Below are 25,440 nucleotides of genomic sequence, written 5' to 3' on the forward strand. Positions count from 1 at the left end.
GTTAGAAAGTAAATGGCACAGATATCTGGAAATCCAGTTTGCAGTGTTCTTATGAAGCTAAACATACATGCAATTCAACAAATCCCTGCTGGGAACTTAAACGTAACAAGAAGCCAGATTTAACTTTAACCTCAACCAAGATCTCCTCGAAAAGGCAAATGAATAATATATAAACTGTGGTAACCCACATAGAGATACGGCTTAGCACCAAAGAGGGAAAAGCTATTGATTCATGCAAAACGGATCAATCTTAAATGCAGTTTTCTAAGACAAAGAAGACGTTCTTAAAAGGTTGTATGCTGAATAATCCCGTTTACATGACTGTCTCAAAATTACAGAACTACAGTGACAGAGGTCAGATCAGTGGGTGCCAGGGCTTAAAGGGGCAAGTAGCTATGACGACTAAGAGCGCATGGACATTTGGGGTGACATGAGTCTGTTCTGTATCCTACTTGTGGTCACAGCTGCGTAAACCTGTAAGAACTGAAACCATAAATCTACAGATGCTAAAATTCTAGAGCTGCAAAGGGCAACTTTAAAGCATACACACACACACACACATATAGACACACACACACACACACACACACACACACACACACACACACTCACTCATATATATGGGCAGAAGGGGGAAAATTCGCTAGGGGAACTCTAATACAAGAAATTTAAGGGGCAATACAACCAAAAGGAATCTTTGTGGTTTTGCTGGTTTGTGTATGTGTGCACGTACCTGGGTGTGTTTCATGCATGGGTGTGCCAGTATAGGCCAGGGAACATGAAGCTGGAGTTACAGGCAGTTGTGAACCATGTGACTGGGATGGACTGTAACTCTGGTCTCTAGGAAAGCAATGCCTGCTCTTAACTAACCACTAAGCCATTCCTTCAGTTCCCAAATAGAACTAGCAGGTTTCGCTCAGATCCTAGTTTAAGCAACTGAACCAAAAAGGTATTTTTGGTATAATCAGGGGGAAATTTGTAAGATCTAAGAAGTACGTGTTAAATGTAAGCTTCTGCAGGATGGTAATGGAATCCTGGCTAGATGTAAAAACGAACTGTTTTCCTCTGTTGCATATGTATTCTGGTGTATGAAATAACCTTAAATCTAGGACTTGCCTCAAAAAAACTCGAAGGGGAAAACGTCTGTGATAATGACTGAAAATGTAGAACTGAAGGCCAGCTAGACAGCACCCCATGTTTAGTTTATTTGTAGCTCTCCACAATTTCGTCTTGACAAACAAGTTTTAAAAGGAATAGTGCGTTTCAGCATTTCTTATAAAGCAGTGCGCGGGGCCTGCAGTCGGTTTCAACCTCGATGTCAGATCTTTCCAACGGCTCCAGATAAATAAATGCTGGGTGTGCCAAAAATAACACTGACGTGAAAAAAAAAAAATCTAGAAATCCTACACTTTCAGCAATAAACTCCTAAGATCACTAGGTAGGTAAAGATTTGCAGTTAGATTTTAAAATTGCAAGTCAAAGCAGTTTTCGATGATACCGCCTGGAAGTAAGGGGAAAAGGAATTTTAAGGCAGTCATTTTGTTCCTAAAAAGCTTAGCCTCAAAACAAATCCCCAAGCCTTTAAGTTCTCATTAATATTTACATAGTGCGGCTTTCCTCTGCCTGTCCAGATTGTTCCTTTGAGCTCTGTTACTATTTATCATTTCTTGAACACAGCACTGCATTAGATTCGCATGATAAGTTCCCTCCCTGGGGAGCTCTACTGGAGGCCATAAAAACAAAGCACAAAGGATAGCTGAGTAAGAACTGAACACCAAAGGCCAAGCTGCAGAGCACGTTCTGAGTTCTTTTTAGCATTAGGTTCCAAATTCTAAATGAAGAATCATCATTCAAACTCCAGGTCTGTCAACCTCTACACTGCAGGCTTAAGAGGCTGCCAGGGCAAGGGGAGCGTTCTAGTCAAATCTTTTCAAGTTCCTGTTGGCAGGAGGGAGGTGCAAACTGCAAGTGTAATATTTAATAAGAATTTACTCTGGGGACTGAGCAAAGATGGCTCAGTGGCTGAGTCTTGGCTGGAGTTCCATTCCCAGCAGCTCAGAGGCTAGCCTTTAAGTTAGCTCCAGGGGGTCTAATACTCTCTTCTGGTCTCTGCTGGCACCTGCACTGATACCCACATATTCACATTCACATAGGCATCATCAGAAATAGATTATTTTTTTAAAATGAGTTTGAGCCTGCCACAGTGGCACGCGCCTTCAATCCCCGCATATGGGAGGGGAGGCAGAGACTGGCAGAGGCTGGCAGGTCACTGGGTTCCAGGCCAGCCTGAGCTGAGTACCTTTCTAGATCAGACAAGGCTACACAGTGAGGGTTTTTCCTCAAAGGATAAATAACAATTCCGAGCCATTTTAATGTTAATAAATGTAAATAAAAGGAGTTAATCCAGCAACCACATCCAGCTCTATTCAGGAACCCAAAGTGGTGCATTATGGGGAAAGAAGTGTCAAAAAGGTTCCATCACCCAACTGCTATACACATTTGTAGGGGGAAAAAAGTAATGTTTTAATCTTTGAAGTTAAACACGCATGCATTTTCATTTTAAAATTTTACCCCTGTGGGCCAGAAAAATCAAACTATTGAAATGTCTGTTAATAAACTATTGATTTTTTTATAATAATTACTCAAGTCTCAAATATGGTTTTCCCCTACTCTTATTTTAAATGTTTGTTTCTGGAACTGCTTAGCTGGAATTTTCAACTCTATATACTGGTTTGTAATAGCGTTATTCTACGCTTGTTTTTCAACATCTTTCCCAGATTAGTTTATAGAAGGTACACAGTATTTATTAAATATAAATACCACACTGTGGAAAAAAATGAAAGCCTTGGCTTTGATTCCTACCAAACCCTGAAGTTAAAGATGATGGGCGACTGAGTTCTATTGAAACTGAACCAGAACGGGGTCTGCTGAAAGCCCACGTGTCTTCCTAGGAACCTGCGCAGTCTCCCACCGGTGCGTGTTCTCATACAGTGCCTCACTCTGTGTGTATTGTATACAGTACAGTCCATTTTTAAAGTTTTACTTAAAAACACGGGGTTGGTGGTAACACGGTAGAAACCAATGTTCTTGGTGAATGTGGGGCAAAAAGTAGCTGAAATGACTTTATATGAGTTACAATTATTTTTCCTTTCAAGGTGTTCAAGTGTTAATAATGTTCTAAAATTATAAAATCATTTCTGCCTTCACTTTAAGAATGAAAGGCACCTATGCTCTCCAGAATTTAAAAGCCAAGCCGGACAGACATTTCTCTCAAGTTAGAAAATCTTCGATATTCACTGTATATGCATAAAAAAAGGTTAAGCCTTTCGTGGCCTAACTTTAGACTCTAGGGGCTCAAGAATTTCTCTTTCCCTGTATTCATCTTTATAATTCTTTATTCTCTGTAACATTCATACATAAAAGCAGCTTTACTATTTCCCCCACCCCCTTTTCCAGGTTGCACTTTATCCCAAGTAGCTTTGAACCCGGATTAGCTGTACGTAAGAGGATTCCAAGGGGTAGGCAGATGTCTAGCTGTCACTGACGATCTGCCTCGCGATCAGCTCTTTCATTATCTCGTTGGTACCACCGTAGATCGGCTGAACCCGAGCATCCACGTAAGCTCTAGATAAATTAGAAGATAGTTTAGTTAATATAAAAGTGGTAGAAATTTCAAATCCCATCTTTCCAGATAACTATTATTTAAAGAACTCTAAGAAGCAATAGGAGCCTCTTATAAATAACTGATTTGTGTGTGTGTGTGTGTGTGTACAGCATTCATGCTAGGTTGATATACTAAAAGCCGCTGAAATATTACATTCAAAACAACACTAAAGTATGCTGACATAGTTTTGTAAAGCTGAACTTAAATAACAAACAGCAACCGAAAAAGTCTGCATTCAGGAACGCACGGAGTATCTTACTGTATTCTCTTTTAGACTCCCCAGAAAATCGAAATCTGCTGACCTTAGGGGATAAATAATGTATGACTTATTTCCAGACATTCCTTTTCATTTCATCACTACAACCACCACCTAATGCTTCAAAAAGTTACTCCCCCCCCAAAAAAAGTTAACAAGTAGTTTATTCTGGGGAAATTGATTAATAATCACTCTTGTCGCAGCTGGGATTCAAATCCTCGGGGCTGAGCCCTCAGAGACATACAGAGACATTAACACTCAGCCAGGACTTCACTCTTCTGTCTTGTGGTGCTGGGAGAAAAGTCTGACTAACACAGGAATGGAACTCAGGGTCTTGACCAGAGAGAGCTCCCCCACTGAGCCACATCTGCCCCAGCCCAAGGACTCACTCTGACAGCTTATGGGGGACAGCTATGTATCTGTTTCACCCTTTCTCATTTCCCTTTAGCTCTCTAGAATCCAGAGGGATAAATATTACTGCTTTGCAAGTTTAAAAAAAAAAAAAAACCAGACAGAGACTGATGCAGTTGCTAATTAATGGTCACCTTTTGCTGGTGACATAACAGATAGCCGGCAGGCTGGAACAGGTGTGTAGGTGTCTCGCCTCTTTGGCAAGCAAACTTTTATTGGGTCACAATACTTTCATTGTCCCAGGCCTGTGAGGCTAGTTACTGAGCTCCAGACTTTGCGTGGAAGGGAAATTTACAGAGCTTTCTCAAATAGAAAAGTGGGGCTCTAATTATTTGATTTCTAAGATAAAATATGCTAGTTTCTCAGAATATGACTAACTTTGAACTTAGCCTTTCCCACATTTACCAGGGTACCTTGCAGATAAGCGAGCCCTCACTGAATATTTACCTGTTCGATGAACTGCATCATAAAGAGGCTAAGGACTCTCAGTACTTTCTGAAATATATAAACCCTACCCCTAGCCCCAGGAAGATTTTGTTCTTCCCTACAAAACCAAACACTCGCATTTTTTTGGGAAAACTTCCCTGGCATTCCAGCCTTCCTGGACAACCCCAATGCTTCAGACATTTTTGAACTGGGCTGGGCATTTATTTTTCACATTAAAGGAGTTCTACCAGAATATGTAATGACAGACCAGTGGACCTTTTATAAGTTACTAATTAAATTTACTCTACTAACATTAACAGAAAAAAAAAAAAGCAGCAGAGAAATGTTTAACTGCACTGAAGTTCTCTGTCTCAGCTTCTCCACCCAGAATGGCTAAGAGATCTCCACAAGTCTAACACTAAACCTAACAAATAAAACTAAGATCAGCTCACATGCCAAGAATTGACTATCTAAAAGTTTTTAAAGGGAACAAAACACCTTTTCAAACCCTAGAAAGCTCCAGACTGAACCAATTCTCTATCTCCCCACCCCTACCCCATTTCCACATTAATAACATAGCTAGATCTGGGGCAGGTATGAGAATCAAAAGTTGGATGACTTCTTTAAATCAAAGTCTGTGCACTCTAGTCACATACTGTGTAATACGTAACTGGCTTTTGTGATTCCAGGATTTCCTACATCTTTGGGGACAGAAAGAGCTGTCTAGATAAAGATTCACATACTCTTTCAACTGGCAACCCAGCCAAGAATGCCAATTATAATTTAAAGGAGTTCAAATTTCCTGAGCTGAAAGCAGAAATTATAATTATCAATCCACACTTTTTCTTCCTACTGATTTAAAAGCGAAGAAAGCAGACACCCATGCTTATGCTATACTCTAACCTTATCCCCAGGGAAGTGAACCCCCTCGAGTTAGCATTCCTTTGTTAGGAGGTAAAGTAAGCCACAAATGCCTACCTTCCCAGCAAGAGCTTACACACACAGATATAAACATCCATTATCACTTTGCTTCCAAAGCCCTCTTAAAAGATGGATGAGTACTTCAAAAACAAAAAAATGCACAGGAAAAATTCCAGTGATGGGAAACCTTTGAGCTAGCATAATTCAAAAACTCACGTCTGTATTTCAGGACTATACAGGATTTTAAAAGGAAGCTTTGCTTGTGAGTAAGGTCTGCTTATAGTAGCTCTAGAAGTCTAAGTAAAATTACTTATTTGAGAAAAAGTCAATTTCACGCTTATATTTTCTCAAAAAGAGAAAGACACTTGATTGACTTTGAGTTTTATGAAACTGTAAATTATAGACACCCAGTAACTAAAGCTGTTAAGCTACGTGGTAAATATAGAATTAGCAAGTTATACCTACACAGGAACTTCTGTTCTTAATGAAACGGCAATAAAAAAAAAAATAGCTCATGTTCCTCAAAAAAGGATTAGAAGCACACAGAATAGCTCTAGCTAGGCTTGTTGGCATGAGGAATTCAAACGTGTCAGGCTCAGAGTGTTTGTGTTCTTGACAGTTTTTCTAACTACACCAAGCACCCAGGTAACAAACAGAGGAAGTCTTTGGAAGCATTCCTACTCACAGATTATGAGTATTTGTCAAAAACTTCCTTGGGCAATTTTCATAAGCTAAATATACTGTCAAGTAAGAAGAAAAATATTCTCTAAGGTTATGAGAAGAACGTGAAGGAGAGGCAAGAGTCTGAGAAGGGATAAGGAAGAAGGAAGACATATGGAAGACACCAGAGCTGCAGCTGCCATGTTTGATCTGAGAAAATTCCCGTCTAACCCAATAAACAGAAGCATCATAAAAATTCCATTCGGGGAAAAAAAAAAGACTTATTTTTCAAGCAAAATAAATACTCAAGGCATGATATGTTAACTCTTCTACCATGCAAGTGAATCGTTCTGCACTGTTATTTCTGTTTGTTTGTTTTTTTAAGTAGTCAGTGGCAATTGCTTCATGCACAGCCATGAATTCAATTCCTATGAGGGCCAGTTCTGATCATCAACTTGGTAGCTTCTGGAAACATCTAAGGCACAAGCTTCCAGGTATAATAATGAAGAGTTATTTAGATTAGGTTAGTTTAGGGGCATGCCTGTAAGATTGTCTTGTTTAGGTTAACTGAGATAGGAGACTCAATTCAAAGTTAGGCGGCACTATTACCCAGGCTTGGGTCCTGGACTGCATAAAAAGGCAGAGGCTCTGCCAGAGCCATACTGATGCAGAGGAGAATGCTTGCAGCTAAACATCAGACTAAACACGGGAACCCCAATGAAGGAGCTAGAGAAAGGACTGAAGGAGCTGAAAGGGTCTGCAAGCCCATGGGAAGAACAAAATTATCAACTAACCAAACCCATCACAGCTCCCAGGGACTAAAACACCAACCAATGAGTTTGCATGGAGAAATCCATGCCCCACCTCAGAGGGGGGAAGTTGGGAGAGGGGATACCCTCATGGAGGCAATGGGAAAAGGGACAGTATTGGGGGAAGGGGATAACATCTGAAATGTAAATGCAGAGAATATCCAATTTAAAAAAGTGGAAAAAATAAGCCAATAAAAAGAAAAAAGCAGCCATTGGCTGGATAGCATCACCCTTCAAGATCTGCTTTCGAACTGCAGGTCCAACCTGCAAGCTCCTGCAGTCTTTTCAAGAAAAACATCCTATTTAAAAGTATGTTGAACTCTAAAATAAAGTCATTTCTATTTACATAATATATTCATTGAAAATTCAGATTTTATATCTACTTTGCTTGTAGATCTGCCATATATACTAAAGAAAGTTCCCCTTCTCCATATCCTTAGGAAAAGCATCAATGTAAGGAGATGAAAAAAGAGAAAAAAAGGGTTGTGGATTTGAATAGGCGAGGAGATGGGGAGGAACTAGGAGGAGTCAGGACAGAGGAAACCATCATCAGAGCATATTGTATGAAAAAATTCCATTTTTAATTTTTAAAAAATCATATAAAATACAATTAAGAAAGGAAGGAAGAGGAAGGGAGAGAGAAAGGGAGGGAGGGAGAAAAGAAGGAAGGAGGGAGGGAAGAAGAGAAGGAGGAAAAGAAGGGAAAAAGAAAGGAAGGAAGGAAAGAAGGAAGGAAGAAAGGAAGGGAGGAAGGAAGAAAGGAAGGAAGGAAGGAAAGAAAACAGATAGACAGACAGACTGACTGATCAATCATTATAGGCTAAATACGGTGGCACACACATCATTAACCCCTGTACTGAGACAGAGGCAGGTAGGTTTTTGTGATTTTTAGGCCAGAAAGGGTTACATGGTAAGATCAGAAACTCAAGTGACAGCAAATGCTGGTGAGGATATAAAGGTAGGTGAACACTCCTCCATTGCTGGTGGCAGTGCAAACTAGTCTAACCACTTTGTAAATCAATTGGACATTTTCTCAGAAATCTAGGAATAGTTCTACCTGAAGACCCAGCTATACCACGGCTGGTCATATACCAAAATATGCCCCACTATACCACAAGGAAACTTGCTTAACTATGTTCATAGCAGCTTTATTCATAACTGCAAACAGCTGAAAACAATGCAGATGTCCCTTGACCGAAGAATAGGGTAAAGAAAATGTGGTTCATCTATACAACGAAATACTGCTCAACCATTAGAATAAAGTCATCATGAAATTTGCAGGCAAATGGATGGAACTAGAAAATATCATCCTAAGTGAGGTAACCCAATCACAAAAAAACATACATGGTAGGCACTCACTGATAAGTGCATATTAGCCCAAAAGCTCAGAATCCCCAAGATACAATTCACAGACCACATGAAGCTCAAGAAGAAGGAAGACCAAAATGCAGATGTTTCAGTCCTTCTTAGAAAGGGGAACAAATATTCTCAGGAGGAAATATGGAGACAAAGGCTGAAGCAGAGACTGAACCAAAGGCCATCCAGAGACTGCCCTACCTGGAGACCAAGCCCATATACTGCCACCAAACTCAGACAATATTGCTTATATCAATAAGTTCATGTTGACAGGAGCCTGATATAGCTGTCTCCTGAGAGTCTCTGCTAGAGCCTGAGAAACACAGAGGTGGATGCTCATAGCCAACCACTTAACTGAGAATGGGGTCCCCAATGGAGGAGTTAGAGAAAGAACTGAAAGATCTGAAGGGGTTTCCAACCCCATGAAAACAACAATACCAACCAACCAGAGCTCCCAGGGACTAAGCCACTATCCAAAGAGTACACATGGCTCCAGCTGCACATGTAGCAGAGGATGGCCTTGTTGGGCATCAATGGGAAGAGAAGCTCTTGGTCCTGCCAAGGTTTGTTGCCCCAGTGTAGGGGAATGCCAGGGCAGGAGATGGGAGGGGTGGGTGGGTTGGTGGGGGAGCACCTTCATAGAAGCAGGGGGAGAGAGATGGAATAGGAGATTTATGGAGGGGAAACCGGGAAAGGGGATAACATTTGAAATGTAAATAAAATGTGTCCAATTAAAAAAAATAAAAGAAAGAGTTGGGGATAAGATTGAGCGAGCTGCAGGGGTCAAGAACACCACAAGAAGAATCACGTAGCTTGGGCCCCTGGGTGCTCACAGAGCCTGAGCCACCAGCCAAAGAGCATGAATGGGCTGGACCTAGGCCTACACATTTGTAGCAGACATTCCGCTTGGTCTTCATCTAAGTCCCCTAACACTGAAATGTGGGGTGGGGGTTGTCTCTGACTCTGTTGCCTGCCATTGGATCGCCCCTCTCCTAGATGGACTGCCTGACTGGGACTCAGGGGAAGAGAATGTGGTTTGTCCAACTGTAACCTGAAGTCCCAGGGTGGAGTGGTCCCTAGGGGTGTGGAGGGGTCTTCCCCTTTGTTCTCAGAGAATAGGTGTTGATGGGGGGAGGGGTTTCTCAGGGTGGGATTGGGAGAAAAGAAAGGAGAGGAAGCTGGGATGTAAAGTGAATAAATAAATAAATGGTGGGGGGGAGATCCTATAGCATGTGTATATAAAAAAGAAAAGATGGTGTCCCGGGTTTCAGCACCAATGTTAGTTAGGAAATGAAGAGAGTGTGTGTGGGGGGGCATATGGCCTATGGAGGTGCGGAGAGGTATGGGGGCAAGGGGAATGCCTCTGGGGGACCTATGTTAGGAATCCCTTTTCCCTGAGGGACCAGCCACATGACATATAGTACAGAATAGAATTTAGTCAGGTCATGGGGGAGTTAAGAGGGTAATAGAGCAGAGAGAGAGAGAGAGAGAGAGAGAGAGAGAGAGAGAAGAGAGGAATAGAGAAGTAGAGAAGTAGAGGTCGGCCATGAGCATGTGGAGAAAGTGGGGGAGAAGGGAATGGGGAAAGGAGAGGCATGATGGGGGGAGAACAAGAGGCCAAGAAAGCAAGAGAGAGATGAGGGGGCAAGCAGCCCCTTTTATAGTGTCAGGTCACTGGGGCAGAGCATACCTGGCTATTGCCAGGTAACTGTGGGGTGGGGTTTACAGAATCCTAACACTATGTCCAAAAAAGGGAGAAGAAGAGAAGGAGAAGGAAGAGGAGAAGGAAGAGGAGGAAGGAGGAAGGAAAGAGGGAAAGAGGGAAGTTTTATAGAGGTGCCATACTTACTTTGCAATCGGGTACTCCCACATGTATCCCCAGCCTCCATGGAGTTGAACACATTGATAAGCTACAGTGTTTTGTAATTCAGATGCCCTACATGATCAAAATAATAAGCAGAAAAAGAAAGGCAGTTCAGTTGGTAGAGTACTTACAAGCCCTTAGGTTCAAACCCCTGCCACACAGAACCGAGGTGGCAATGCATGCGTACAGCCCAGCACTTAGGAGACAGCAGCAGAAGGATGAGAAGTTCAAGGCCAGCCTTTGCTACACAGTGAACAGGAGGCCAGCGTTCTCACTACTCAACAATTTAAATATCGTTTAATATTCAGTACCTTTATACCCATAAGCCTGGTGTGTTTAAGAACATAAGCTATGCAAAACGCTCCTCCTAAGATACCTTTTCCTGTGAGCCAAAGAACTTTTCATAAATGTAAAACTCGCCTCCCTGTGAGCCCCCAAGTGCAGGTTCACGTTAATTCAACATTCCTCTTTAATCTCGGCGCCCGATCACTGTAAAATCATTACACAAAGCACCGTCCTGCGTATTTCCCCTGCATAGCAACGACTGTATGAAACCTGAGTTAATAAGTAATGATGGGAACTTTTCTAGGCTGCTTCTGGGCTGGCGAGATGGGCACGTTCTTGTCTTCTTTAAGAAAAACCAATCCCATCCCACATCTGGCTGGAACCACGCGTGCATCTTAAAACACTTTACAGGGGCTCTCAGGCTTGCCTTTAACCCACTGTTAATCACCCTGAATTCCAATGTAAATCCTTCTAAACACAACAGGACTTTACACTGAGTCAATATGTCAGGGTTTCTCTTAGATCTGGAAAACACCTCACATTTCTATCCATAGTAATCATCCACAGATAACATAAAGTCGTCAATAGAGATTAAATTTAGTCCAACTTAGTGAATGAACCAGGACTTGCTGGAGGACTCTCAAGTCTTATCTTTCTTTCTTTCCACCTCACTTGGGTGCCATTCTTTAGATAATTTACAATTAAACTCATCACTGAGTGAGGTACAAACTGACCCCACTTCAGGTTCTTAATATTTTACTCTTAACAACAAGTTAAGAGCTACATACCAATTTTTATAATTTTTAGGATACTATAAACAGACCCAATGAGACTTTCCAAAAATAAATTTTTAAAAAAATTTTTTACTGCTATTCTCACTTACAGACTTCTTGCTTTCATGCCTTCCAGGTTGAGTTTAAAGGTTGGCAGAATCCCCTGGTAATCTGAACCAACACCAGACTTTAATTATAGTATGTGCATACCAATATTTTGCCATGGAGGCGGAGGCGGAATCCAGACGTTTGGTTTCATGCAACTGTAGACAGCTGTCCACAAAAGCTCTGGTGACACAGATGTTTGTCTTTAATTCTGCTAGTTTATGCTGCACCGTCTTGAAAGGAAAGGGGGAGAAAGCATGTTAAAAGTTCAGGTTTCCACCCAGCATGTTAAATGGTTACATAATAAGACAATTTTAAAGTAAAACAGAAATGAAACTGTGTGTGTGTGTGTGTGTGTGTGTGTGTGTGTGTATGTGTGGGGGGGTTCTTACCATAAAAGGGCATGAACTGAAATGAAAAAAACAACCCCCCCCAATCTTAGCAAATGATGTAAAACTAGGTAAACACCTGCCAGAACACCGCTTAAAGAACATGATGTAATGTGTGAGCACCATCTCGTGGTAGGAGCTGCCAAAGCACCCAGTTCTCTCTGGAGGTTAAAGGGGATTGACTCCAAGGATGAATTAAGGCTGTGCGTTTCCCTACCGTGTCTCTGCCTTAAGCTAAGATAACGGAACAGGACAGAGGGACCAGATGGACTTCTCTATTCACATCATCATATATTTATTATGCTAATAATCACAGAACTACCTACGGAAACAGACCAGGCACAGATCCTACTCCAGTAACCTGTTCCCTCTCCCATCCCTCAGAAGAGTGTCTCATATAGCCTCCACGTAGCTCTGAGTGCTCTTATTGGTAAGTATTCATAACTATGTCCTCTCCTGCTGCAGTAGACAGCCAACAGTGAGCTCTGACATCCCATTTAGACCATTCTCGGTTACCCCTGTTTGGCCTCCCTCACACCCTGAGCTTCGAGTGTGCATCTGTTTGCTGGCACCTGCCCTTGAACCCTTCTTTAGGAAACAGGTTTGGACTTGAGTAGTCTCCAAGCGCACACCCCATCCTGAGGTCTGAGACCCATCTATGGCCAGCCTCCACTGACTTCTTTAAGAAACTTACAACAGAGACAAAGAATCATTCATCTGTGGGGTGCACAAGACATTTGTTCCCATTTCGGCCAACAGCAGGCACACACACGCAGCCTGGTCATCCAAGAACGGCTCTGCACACACAGCCATGAACCTCTGCACTTCTGCTGGGTCCAAAGACAGGCTTGAGTTCTTATAGGAGGTTGTGGAAATGGTGTCTCAGGGAATTCTGGATCTTCTGTTATACCCGTGGCTAGGGCTCAAAGCATAAAACTGAAGTTGAAGTATGACTAGTGTGGGGCTGGGTACAATTTCTTTTTTTTTTTTTTTTTTGTTTTTTGTTTTTGTGTGTCTGTTTGTTTTCTTTGCTAGAAAATCAAAGAGTCTGATGGAGAAGGAGCTTTGAAGGACAGATGCCTCGTGGACATATTAACTACCGTGTTGACGAAGGACGGATCAAGTTGGGTGATGCACTTTCAATCCCAGCAGTCAGGAGGCAAAGGCAGGCAGACCTCTGTGAGCTCCAGGCGAGCCTTGTCTACGGAGCCAGTTCTACGGCAGCCAGGGCTACACAAAGAAACCCCATCTGTGGGAGTGGGGGCAGCCTCTTGTGGTTTTGCCCCACTCTCTCCTAGAAAGTGTAACTGGCATCTAATGATTCCAACACCAAGGTGAGGCTGGAAACACCCAAGTTCCGCCTGAGAATCTGATATGAAGGGTGCTACCCTGTGCATTTTTTTCCTACATCCTTCTCTACTAGGTGTATATTTCCTTTGGCCAAATCTCTACCTTTTCATCAGCATGAAGTTCCTCACTCCCACTTACATCTTCAAGTTTACAGAGAGAAAACTATGAAGGAGATTGGTTAATTTTCTGTAGACATAGAAAACCCTGGACCCTGACTTCTAAGTCTTAATTGCAGGACATTACATAACATTTCATATGAGGGAACTATCTGGGGGTAGGACGAGGCTATCAGACAGTTCTCAGGAGCTGTTACCCTGTATGATATTACATGTGAGGATTTATGCACTATTAGAATATGAAAGACCGAGATCTCTCTCACAGGAACACTGCTCTACACAAATACTTGGTGCTTCTCTTCTGGAAGCTGAAGTTAAAAGTTAAAATTCAGACATGGGATGGGCTCACTTAAAATTCTTCCTTCAGCACATCCAGAAGGTCCAGAGGTCTAAAAATAACAAATGCTGTCAGGAGTACATAACTTACTGTCTGAAGATAAAAAGATTAAATATTTACACGTTCTTGGCACTGAACTGGGGGCTAGGGAACAGAACTGGCCTTTATGCCTCACCAGAGACAGCACCGTGCTTTCTGAAACCATCGCCCGATGCTGGTAGCATGCTTTTCATGAATGATTGACATGCTCACAGAACTATCTTTAATGGCTACTGATATCTGAGAACAGTAAAAGCGGCAGTTAGAATTTAGAGAGAAATCTTAGCCATCCACGGTAGCATGACCTGAAATTCCAGCACTTGAGAGGCAGAGGTAGGGAGTCGAGAGTTCAAGGCCAGACTATATTCTATGAGCCGATCTCTGTCTGTCTCTGTCTCTCTCTAATAAACACACCCCCAACACACACACACACACACACACACACACAGAGAGAGAGAGAGAGAGAGAGAGAGAGAGAGAGAGAGAGAGCGAGAGAGAGAGAGAGAGAGAGAGAGAGAGAGAGAGAGAGAGAGAATCCTTATAAGTGATTTAGTGAACTTACTAAAATTTCAACACTGAAGGAGGGAGGGGTAGATGCTCATCAGGTAAAGACACTTTCTGACAAGCGTGACGACTTGAAGTTCAATCCCTAAGACCCACATGTGGATGGAGAACCAACTCCCACAAGTTGTTCTCTGACCTCCGCACACTTGCCATGGGTGTGCAAACCCCCTCCCCCACAACCACAGAGAAAGAGGGAGGGAGGAAAGCAAGGAATGACACTTGGAACTTTAGGACTTAAAGACACCTTGGAATGGTTAGCAAGTCGAATAGTCATTAAAGCAAAACTGAGTTGTTATCAGCATACATTATGATTTAGCTATTTAAAAAATCCATGCCCCCCATTTACTCTATCTAATCTTACTGTTAATTAATGTCATATTAAGGGTCTTAGGGACAATACAGTTTCTGTTTGACGACTTTGAAGAAAAAGATATTCTTTTCCCTTTCCTAATTCTTTCCGAAATAGCTTGTGTCTCTACAATCATAAGTATGTACCGCATAGAAAATGTGTAAGCATTCTAGTTAGAAAAGAATACCGTTCCATTTCTATTTCATAGCCCACAGGTGAACAGTGGCCAAAGACAAACAGAACCTTCCACTTTCACACTGATGAGTAAAACGTAGGCTCTACCCAGGCACAAAGCCACAAGTCCAGCCACTTGGGAAGCAGACGCAAGTGGATCTCTTAGAGCTCAAGGACAGCCAGTGTACAAAGCACATTCCTGGTAAGCCAGGGCTTTGGTGAGACAGTGAGACCCTGTCTCAAAGACAAGACGGCAATACAGAATGTAGATTCTGTGGCTGGAGAAATAGCTCTGCAGTTAAGAACACGGATTGTTCTTCCAGAGGGTCCAAGTTCAATTCCCAGTACCCACATGGCAGCTCCCGAACATCTATAACTCCAGTTCTAGAGGATCCGATGTCCTTTTCTGGCTCCCATGAACACCAGACACAGGACATACATGCAGATAAACACCAATACATATAAAATCAGTTTTTTTTTTTTTTTTAAAAAAATACAAGTCCTAGATATAGAACAACTGTGTAATTTTGGTTAGGCTACTTAACCTCTCTGCCATAAGTACTTTATTTATAAATCAAGTTAATTGTAATAACTACAGTATATAGCTACAAAAAAAATAAAACTACATTAAACGCAGTGTCTGAGACATGGGACGCGCTTAATAAGTGATACTTATTATATTATTATCATTATTATCTGAACTATATTATCTCACCAGCTATTTCGGGGTAAATCATGGAGTATTCTGGGTATTGCCATAGAGTATACCCATAGATCCTGCTTCATTATTATAGCAATACTTCCAGTCTAAAAAGGAAATGAGTTTGTGACATGTATCCAAGTGGGCAAAAAAGCCCAGAAAGGAAATATAATTGTGTTACAGTGGCCTTAGCCATGTCTAATGTGGTATGCGGTCATCTACTTCGGCTGAATAGTTAGAACCAGAGGGTAGCCGGCTCCAGAGTAAGACACTATTAGTCATCTGCATCTTCCCTAGATACGTTCCTAACCTGAATAATGAAGACATTATTCAAACGTGTTAAAGGAAATGGAAAGGAATCTGAAAATGTGCTTACCAGGAAAACAATGCTACTTTGCATAAAACTATTAAGCCTGTGTTCGAATGGTCTGGGACACTGTATTCAGATGCTGATTTCCATGGTCAGACATTTGGTTAGAGTCCAGAAGATGGTATGGGCAAGCATCTCTGCTTTCGATGCTATGAGGAGATTCTCTTTCATCACCACTGGTTGGTTAATAAAGAGTTGATCAGCCAATTAGCTGGGCAGAGAGAAGAGGGTGGCTCCTCTGATCCCAGGCTGGGAATCCCAGAGAAAGACAGGAGGAGAGATATAGGGAGCCATTTGTGCCACACCCAAAGATGGCGCTGTCTTCCCGCTGAGAACTCAGCAAACAGAGCTGTTGCCCAGCCAAGAGACTTAATGCGCATGCGCCACATACGTCATAGCCCACTCTCGGGGCATACTATTGAGTTACTGGAGGACGCACCAATCAGGTAGCGACACGAGTCTCCTAGGCATATATAGCAGTGCATTTCTCCCCCACGAGGGAGGGAGATAGTGGAGAGATTGAGGGAGACCCCACGTGGAGAAATGGCAGAGAGATACCACGTGGAGAGAGACCCGATAGGAGAGATTGCGGGAGATCCCACGTGGAGAGAGACTGGGCGGAGAGATCGCACGTGGGAGACTGCACATGAGAGGTCGCCTATACAGTAGACCCCGGTAGGGAGTCCCCGGCTCAGAGAGAAGTTTCCTGCTCAAGAAGTCCCCTGCTCAGAGTGCTGTACAATAAAGGTTGTCCGCAGAAGAATCCGGTTGTTGCACGCCTGTTCCTATCGGTGGGAAGCGTGGGCGCGTGACAGAGAGAGAGTAGTGAGGGGACACGAGAAGGTATGGAGAAACCATGTGGGGTGACCAGGAGGATCCAGCATGCAGTCACAAAGAAAAAGCAGCCATGAAGACACACGTGGACCAGAGCAAGCCAGGGCAAGACCCAGATACAGGTAAAGGACTACCTGGCTGGGTAGTAACCCAGTCAGGATAGAATAGCTCAGAACCTGCTTACAGCCTGTTAATAAAAATACCAGTTCTTCCATGGTCTACGGCTGGTCTTTAACAACAACAAAGATAACAAAAAGCCCACATACACATGGGAACTAAACAACGCTCTATTAAACGATAGGGTCAAAGAAGAAATAAAAAAAGGAATTAAGGATTTTCTAGAATTCAACGAAAACGAAAACACAACATACCCAAACCTATGGGATGCAATGAAAGCAGTACTGAGAGGAAAACTCATAGCCCTAAGTGCTTCCAAAAAGAAACTGGAGAGAGCTTACATCAGCAACCTGACAGCACAGCTAAAAGCCCTAGAACAAAAGGAAGCAGATATACCCAAGAAGAGTAGACGGCAAGAAATAATCAAAATTAGGGCAGAAGTAGACCAAATAGAATCAAAAAGAACCATTGAAAAAAATCAACAAAACCAAGAGTTGGTTCTTTGAGAAAATCAACAAGATTGATAAACCCCTAGCAAGACTAACTAGAGGGCAAAAAGACAGTATACAAATTAACAACATCAGAAAGGAAAGTGGGGACATAACAACTGAAACTGAGGAAATTCAAGAAATCATCAGATCTTACTACAAAAACTTATACTCCACAAAATTGGAAAATCTGGAGGAAATGGATGAATTCCTAGACAGACACAAGATCCCAAAGTTAAACTAGGACCAAGTAAACCATCTAAATAATCCTATAACACCTAAAGAAATAGAAGAAGTCATCAAAAGTCTCCCAACCAAAAAAAGCCCAGGTCCAGATGGGTTCAGTGCAGAATTTTATCAGACATTTATTGGGGATATAACACCAATACTCTCCAAACTATTCCAAAAGATAGAATCAGATGGAATACTACCTAACTCATTTTTTGAGGCTACAATAACCCTCGTACCTAAACCACACAAAGACCCTACAAGGAAAGAGAACTTCAGACCAATCTCACTTATGAACATTGATGCAAAAATACTGAAAAAATCCTTGCAAACCGAATCCAAGAACACATTAAAACGATCATTCATCATGACCAAGTAGGCTTCATCCCTGGGATGCAGGGATGGTTTAATATAAGGAAATCCATCAATGTAATCCACCATATAAACAAACTCAAAGATCAAAATCACATGGTCATCTCACTAGATGCTGAGAAAGCATTTGACAAAATCCAACACCCCTTCATGTTAAATGTCCTGGAAAGAACAGGAATCCAATGTCCATACCTAAACATAATAAAAGCAATACACAGCAAACCAACAGCCAACATCAAACTTAATGACGAGAAACTTGAAGCAATCCCACTAAAATCAGGGACTTGACAAGGCTGCCCTACCTATTCAACATAGTACTGGAAGTCCTGGCTGGAGCAATTGGACAGCAAAAGGAGATCAAGGGGATACAAATCGGAAAGGAAGAGATAAAAACATCACTCTTTGCCAATGACATGATAGTGTACTTGAGTAAATTCCACCAGAGAACTTCTACAGCTGATAAACAAGTTCAGCAAAGTGGCTAGAAACAAAATTAACTTGAACAAATCAGTAGCCTTCCTATACTCAAAGGACAAACATGTGGAGAAAGAAATTAGGGAAAAGGTACCCTTCACAATCGTCACAAAAACTATGAAATACCTTGGTGTAACTCTAACTAAGGAAGTGAAGGACCTGTACGACAAGAACTTCAAACCTCTAAAGAAAGAAATTGAGGAGGATCTCAGAAAATGGAAAGATCTCCCATGCTCATGGATTGGAAAGATCAACATCTTAAAAATGGCCATCCTACCAAAAGCAATCTACAGATTCAATGCAATCCCCATCAAAATTCCAACCCAGTTCTTCATGGAACTGGAAAGATCAATGTGCAATTTCATATGGAATAACAAAAGACCTAGAAGAGCTAAATCCATCCTCAACAACAAAAAAACATCTGCGGGAATCACTATTCCTGACCTCAAGCTATATTACAAGGCAATTGTGCTGAAAACTGCATGGTACTGGTACAGAAATAGGCATGTGGATCAATGGAATAGAATAGAAGATCCAGAAAGGAGCCCTCATGTATATGGTCACCTGATTTTTGACAAAGGAGCAGTAAACATTCAATGGAAAAAGGACAGCCTATTCAACAAATGGTGCTGGTCCAACTGGCACTCAGCATGCAAAAGAATGAAAATAGACCCTTTCTTATCTCCTTGTACAAAGCTCAAGTGTAAGTGGATCAAAGATCTCCACATTAAACCAGATACACTGAAACTATTAGATGAGAAAGTAGGGAAAACCTTAGAACACATAGGCACAGGAGAAAATTTCCTGAACAAAACACCAATGGCTCAAGCTCTAAGGTCAAAGATTAACAAATGGGACTTAATGAGATTGCAAAGTTTCTGTAAGGCTAAGGACATTGTCAAGAAAACAAAACGGCAACCAACAGAATGGGAAAAGATCTTTACCAACCCCACATCAGATAGAGGCCTAATATCCAAGGTGTACAAGGAACTCAAAAAGCTAGACACCAGAGAATCAAATAACCCTATTAAAAAATGGGGTACAGAGCTAAACAAAACGTTTTCAGTTGAGGAACACCGAATGGCCGAGAAACATCTGAGGAAGTGCTCAATATCCTTAGCCATCAGGGAAATGCAAATCTAAACAACCCTGAGATTCCACCTCACACCAGTCAGATTGGCCAAGATCCAAAAATCAGATGACAGCAGATGCTGGCGAGGCTGTGGAGAAAGAGGAACACTTCTCCACTGTTGGTGGGGTTGCAAACTAATACAACCACTCTGGAAATCAGTCTGGCGATACCTCAGAAAATTGGATATAGTACTACCTGAAGACCCAGCTATTCCACTTCTGGTCATATACCCCAGAGACACTTTAATACACAACAAAGATATATGCACCACAATGTTCATAGCGGCTCTACTTATAATAGCCAAAAGCTGGAAAGAACCCAGATGTCCTTCAGAAGATGAATGAATACAAAAATTGTGGTACATTTACACAATGGAATACTACTCAGCCACCAGAAACAATGACTTAACCAAATTCTTAAGAAAATGGCTGCATCTAGAGAATATCATCCTGAGTGAGATAACCCAGTCACAAAAAAACAGACATAATATGCAGTCTCTGATATTGGGATGCTAACCCCAGAGGCTTGTACTCCCCCAGAAACAACTCACAGACTGTATGAAGTCCAAGAAATAAAGAAAACAAATATATATATATATATATATACAAAACAAGAAGACTTTGACTATTTCCATGTTGCGTTTTATTTTGCATGTACTTTACGCTCATGGTAACTATTAGGTTTTCAATGCATACTGTCAAGCCCTTGAAAAAATCAAGTACTGACTAAAAAATATATTCACATAGTTTTATGTAAAAATTATTTTAATATCTGAAAAAACAGTACTGACAAAAATGTATAATTTTAAGCAAAAAATGTTTAAAATCTGTACATTTATCTTTGTTTTGTAAAATAAAGTCGTTTAAAAAAAAAATACCAGTTCTTAGGGGCACTGACTGTTCTTCCAAAGGTCCTGAGTTCAGGACTCATGAACTCATGGCTCATGACCATCTGTAATGGGATCTGATGCCCTCTTCTTGTGTACTCAGATACATTAAATACATAAATACATACATCTTAAAAACTAAAAATACCAGTTCTTTGTATCTTTAGTTGGGAGCTAAAACAGGCTGGAACAGAGAATAGAGATGCCCTGAAGTCACTTGGGAGCAAAAAGGGTTAAGAGAAACTCCTCCAAAGGATTACAGTTACAAATCTCTGAACCCTGAACCAGGAGGGAGATGCTGAGATGGCTCAGGGAGGAGCTGCTACAGAGGCATGAGGACCCCAGGTAAGATTCTCAGCACCCACATCAAAACCAGGTGTGGCAGTGTATTCCTGTGACCCTCCCTCACACTGCAACACAAGCACAGGTGGACAGCAGGAGCTGACTGTCTAGCATGTCTAGGCGAAAGAGTACCAGAGTCAGTAAGAGACCCCGGCTTAAAAAAAAAAAAAAAAAAAAAAAAAAGAACTAGGAAGGAATGGAAGAAATACTCAAAGTCAACCTCTGGCCTCCATACATGTGTTCACAAGTGTGCCCACCTGCACACATTCATGCATATACCACATATACACATGTGCATACTCGAACACAAACACACTCACGCACACACCCTACACATATCTTCCTAATGCTGAGACCCTTTTATGTACTTCCTCATGTTGTGGTAACCCCCAACCAACAAAATTCTTCTTGTTTCTATCTCCTAACTGTAAATTCTGAAAGTTACGAATCGTAATGGAAATAAATGACATGCAGGATATCTGATATGCAAAAGCCCCAGAAGCGGTTGGACCCACGGACTGAAAACCCCTGACTAGACAATTTATTACTGCCCCCTACCGAAAATCTCTTGAACTACTTGTTTTGAAGAAAGGTAACAGATGACGCAGGCTTTGAAAAACAGGCACGCAAGGTGAACTCTTTTCAGTAATAGGCCATTAAACAATGTCCCTATTGTGTGAACCACAGTATGCCCACACAACCTCAATGGTATAAGTCAAATGCTTGGTAAAGGATCCTGATGAGCAAGAGACAAAGTGAGCATAAGACATGTAAGGATTCGGTAACACAAGGTATTAGCCGAATATAACCTCTGCTGAAAGAATGTAGCAATGTAGCCAATGTCAGGGAGTAGAGCAGAGTACAGAGAATAAATGTATTCCGTGCTGCCTAATGTATGCAGTATGGGTTGGCACGACTGAATGCTCGTCCCAGCATCTCCACTGACATGCACTGAGCCACTATATCATGAGTGTCCCACTAACAAGTCCTACACGCAGTCCGTTACTGAGAACTACCCTGTTATACAGCCCTCGACTACATTTTAAATTATCTGCATTACATCTTGTGTGTGTGTGTATGTGTGAGCACATGTATGTGTACATATGTATGTGTGGGGGCACAATCATACCAGTGCCTGAGTTGAGGTCACAGTATTCAGGACTCGGTTCTGTCCTTCTACCATGTGGGTTCTGGGACTCAAACTTGGGTTATCAGGCTTAGTGGCAAGTACTTTTACCCACTGAGCTATGGAGACAGTCCCAGGACTGCATTCTAAAGAAACCCTTCTCCTTTATGGAAGAACAGAACAGATCACTTTCTGCTTCCTTTACTGTTAATGTCTAACCACATGCTTTGTGATTCATTCAGGCAGTCTATTTTAAAGCATCATTTGTGTGTGCATGCATGTGTGTTTGTGTCTACACATGCCTGTGGAGGCAATATTCTAAGGTACTTTATATGATCCTCAAGCAAAACAAGGTACGTATTAATGTTATTCATAAACAGAAAAACAAACATTTCTACTTGTGAATAAACACAAGCCTTACAAACTTCAAGAATTTCTAATATTAAGACTTAGCAGGTTTGCGTATCAAACACATTTTAAAAATGTACGACCAGGAAATATTCCTTCCAGAACACAACTTGCCTAGGAGCTATGTTAGGACAGGAAGTGCCCTTGCCCATGATGGACAAGGCTGTTTCTGCAGCACTCGACCTTTCCCTTAACAAGCTGACTGCATGGAAACTAAACGTGGACAGCACAGCCATCCTACTAAAGTCTTCCCTGTTGGCTTCTGTGATGAGCCTCTCCCAATCTGCCTTCTCTATGTCACCTCAAGTCTCCCAGTATTCTCGGGACTCTGCCCTGTCCCCTTTTCTTATCTTAGCATCTCCACTCTTTGCTTTCCCTTTCTGAATCTCACCCACTTCCCAGCACCTCTTACATCGAAATTACGCTGAATTATCATTTGGCCCGACTTAACTGAGATGAGTAACTGGATAAACACCCAGCTGTAAGGACAGAAACGTACCTGTATGTGTGCAACTGTTTTCCCAAAGGCTTTTCTTTGTCTCACGTAGTTCCTGGTTTCTTCAAACATGAACTCACAGGCAGAAATTGCCAAATCGGCAATTAAAAGCCTTTCCTAGAACCCCAAAATGAAGTAGTAGGCATTATTATGTGAACCATTTTCATACCACTTCCTATAAATAACCTTCATAACAAGCTTCTAAAGATTAATTTTTAGCTTGCCTCCTAGCTCTAAGAAAAAGCTCCCACAGACACCTGTGATCATTGAGACAATCAAAGAACAGCTCTAAGGTGTTGTAGCCACACTGTCTACCTCACGCTACCTCCCACAGTCGGTTGTTTGTGCTCACTGCCTCTACAACAGAACAGTGTGCGTGTGGAGCGCAACAACCTCTAGTCCGCAGTTCAGATTTTACCAACTAGTGTAAAACAGCGCCAGTCACCAGATTTCACCATGCTGGCAAATTCTGAAATCTACTTAACCACTGGAGCCACTAGCTTTCTTCAATGTCACCGCTTAGCTTGCACCATAGCTACTGCCAGAGGAAAAGCAAACACACACTTAGAACAATATGCATGTGTGAATGATTAGGCAATTCCTGTCCCAAAGCATGAATTTGAAGACTGTGGTGGGAAGAACCTTTCTGTTTAGCGCCTTCTCCCCTTTGACTCTGCAGTTGTTTACAATCTGCCAAATGTTCCTGGTAATGTTTCTTTACAAAGAGCTAAAAGCTCTTCACTTACACCGAGGTCATTCTGAGGAACCAGAGAAACCAATGCCTACTGTCCTTACTTGTTTGGGATGATCCTGCTAAGTTCAATTATTTACTTATCTGGTCTGCAACTTTAAATTAAACTCAGATGATCCTTGCGGCACAAGCTGGACATGCATTGATGTATTGATACGGCTCTGTAGTCTATTTCTGCTCAGTATCTAACCGGAAGTACCTAACCGGAAACGGCATCCTTAGGCATTTAATACCTGTGGGAGTTCTTGCATGAGGTAGTAGAAGCCTTTGTTCTCTTCCCCAAGTAGGGCACTAGCTGGCAATCGGACATCTTCAAAGAAGAGTTCTGCTGTGTCCTAAGAAACATGGATCAGGCAGAGAATGAGTCCATTCGTTTCCCAGTAACGTTTATAACTTCCAATGAAGAAGAACCGAACGACAAACTAGCGTGAACTTGGAGACTGAAAGCTAAGTATAAGTGATAAGCCAGGGAGCTTTATCTAAACCATCTCATTCCACAATGGCGGCTTTCTCAATGCAATACACACTCAGGCTCTGACACTGTCCATTTCTCTAGGTCCTGGAAAGTTAGAATTTCTAACACACATTAAGCAAAACATGTTCCCTGGTCATACATTCCAAAATACTGGTATTACTTCCCAACCTTCTAAATTTCACAAACAGGCGGTTTATCGTAACACGGCTAACTTTCCCCGTTTCTAAAGCAGAGACACAAAACACCCTGACTGCTTCCCAGAGCTGAGTATGACCGAGACCGTGGCGTGGCTGCAAACAAGTCTCCTTGCCATGTCTGGAAACATACCCTGCATTCAGCTCAGGGAGATGCCCTGAGTAACTCTGTAATACAGCCACTTTCTGACTGAGAGTAAACACAGTGCGTGGCCAGAGTCTGACTCAAACCATGGCTTACCTGGGCTTTCATTCCCATCTTGTGTAGTTTCCTGCCCTTGATAAATCCTTTCATTCCATGTTCCACCAGAAAGAGGCTAATGCCATGGGCAGGCGATCGAGCTTCTCGATTGGTGACAGCCACCACGATCACGAGATCGCTTAGCCAGCCATTAGTGATGAACACCTGCAGAAATATCCAGATGCACTGTGGTACTCCATAATACTCAGGCTCTTGTGCAAGCTCACACTCAGGAAGCACACACAAGAGGACTAGAACAGGCAGCAGGAGTGTCCCCATCCCTCCCGCCAGCACAGGGTAGCCTCTGCACAGTCACAGTTAATGAAGAGCAAGGGCCCTCCAATGCTTCGATACTGAAGTATCTACAGTTTTCCCACGACTCGTGAGATACACAGTAATAGGAAACTCAGAGATCATGTCTTTAAAACAAAGCCAAACTGCCCATTCACTCGGTAAGCTGAATTTTAGTGGGGAGCTACAGAGAGGAAAGGGGAATTTGTTTTAGATGGCATCATACTTAGACGGATCGGATTTTGAAAAGACTTTGTTTTTCATTTTTATACGGATTGTGTTCTTCTTTCAAAACTGCCTAAGTAAGGAAAGCCTTATGGTTAAGTGGGGGGTTGTTGAGGGGGTGTTGTGGGAGGGTTGTGGGGCAGAATGACAAGCTAAACAGGAAGTTTGAGCTGATGATCCAGAGCAATTGATAACTGACACTTCATCCTGAACTTTGCCTGGGGCCGTCTCAACTGTCAGGGCCAAGTCATCCTCAGGTCACCCCCGAGACCCTAGTGCTCTCTGCTCTGTTTTTATGAGATAGGATCTCACTAAGCAGATGGCCTGAACCTGTTCTGTAGCCCAGGCTGGCCTAAGAGTTCACAATCTTTCCAAGTCAACCTTTACAGTACAGGGGTGTACCTCCAGCTAAGCCACATCGCCTGATACGATCTAGACCTAC

The 25,440-nt window shown here is 42.1% G+C and overlaps 1 protein-coding gene across 1 annotated transcript in view; it reads right to left on the bottom strand.

Annotated features, from left to right (window-relative positions):
* Positions 1-3,377: 3,377 nt before the first annotated feature.
* The window catches only part of ACADL (acyl-CoA dehydrogenase long chain), a 35,060-nt gene continuing 12,997 nt past the window's right edge, over positions 3,378-25,440 (bottom strand). Inside the window, exons 6-11 of the mRNA XM_080932686.1 lie at positions 24,483-24,647; positions 23,806-23,907; positions 22,825-22,938; positions 11,636-11,763; positions 10,353-10,439; positions 3,378-3,624 (exon numbers count right to left, since the gene is read on the bottom strand). Coding sequence (XP_080788812.1) covers positions 3,531-3,624; positions 10,353-10,439; positions 11,636-11,763; positions 22,825-22,938; positions 23,806-23,907; positions 24,483-24,647 — 690 coding nt within the window. The 3' untranslated portion in view covers positions 3,378-3,530. The remainder of the gene's footprint in view (positions 3,625-10,352; positions 10,440-11,635; positions 11,764-22,824; positions 22,939-23,805; positions 23,908-24,482; positions 24,648-25,440) is intronic.

Source organism: Micromys minutus (genome assembly GCF_963924665.1).
Source record: "Micromys minutus genome assembly, chromosome: 19".
Lineage (NCBI taxonomy): Eukaryota > Metazoa > Chordata > Mammalia > Rodentia > Muridae > Micromys > Micromys minutus.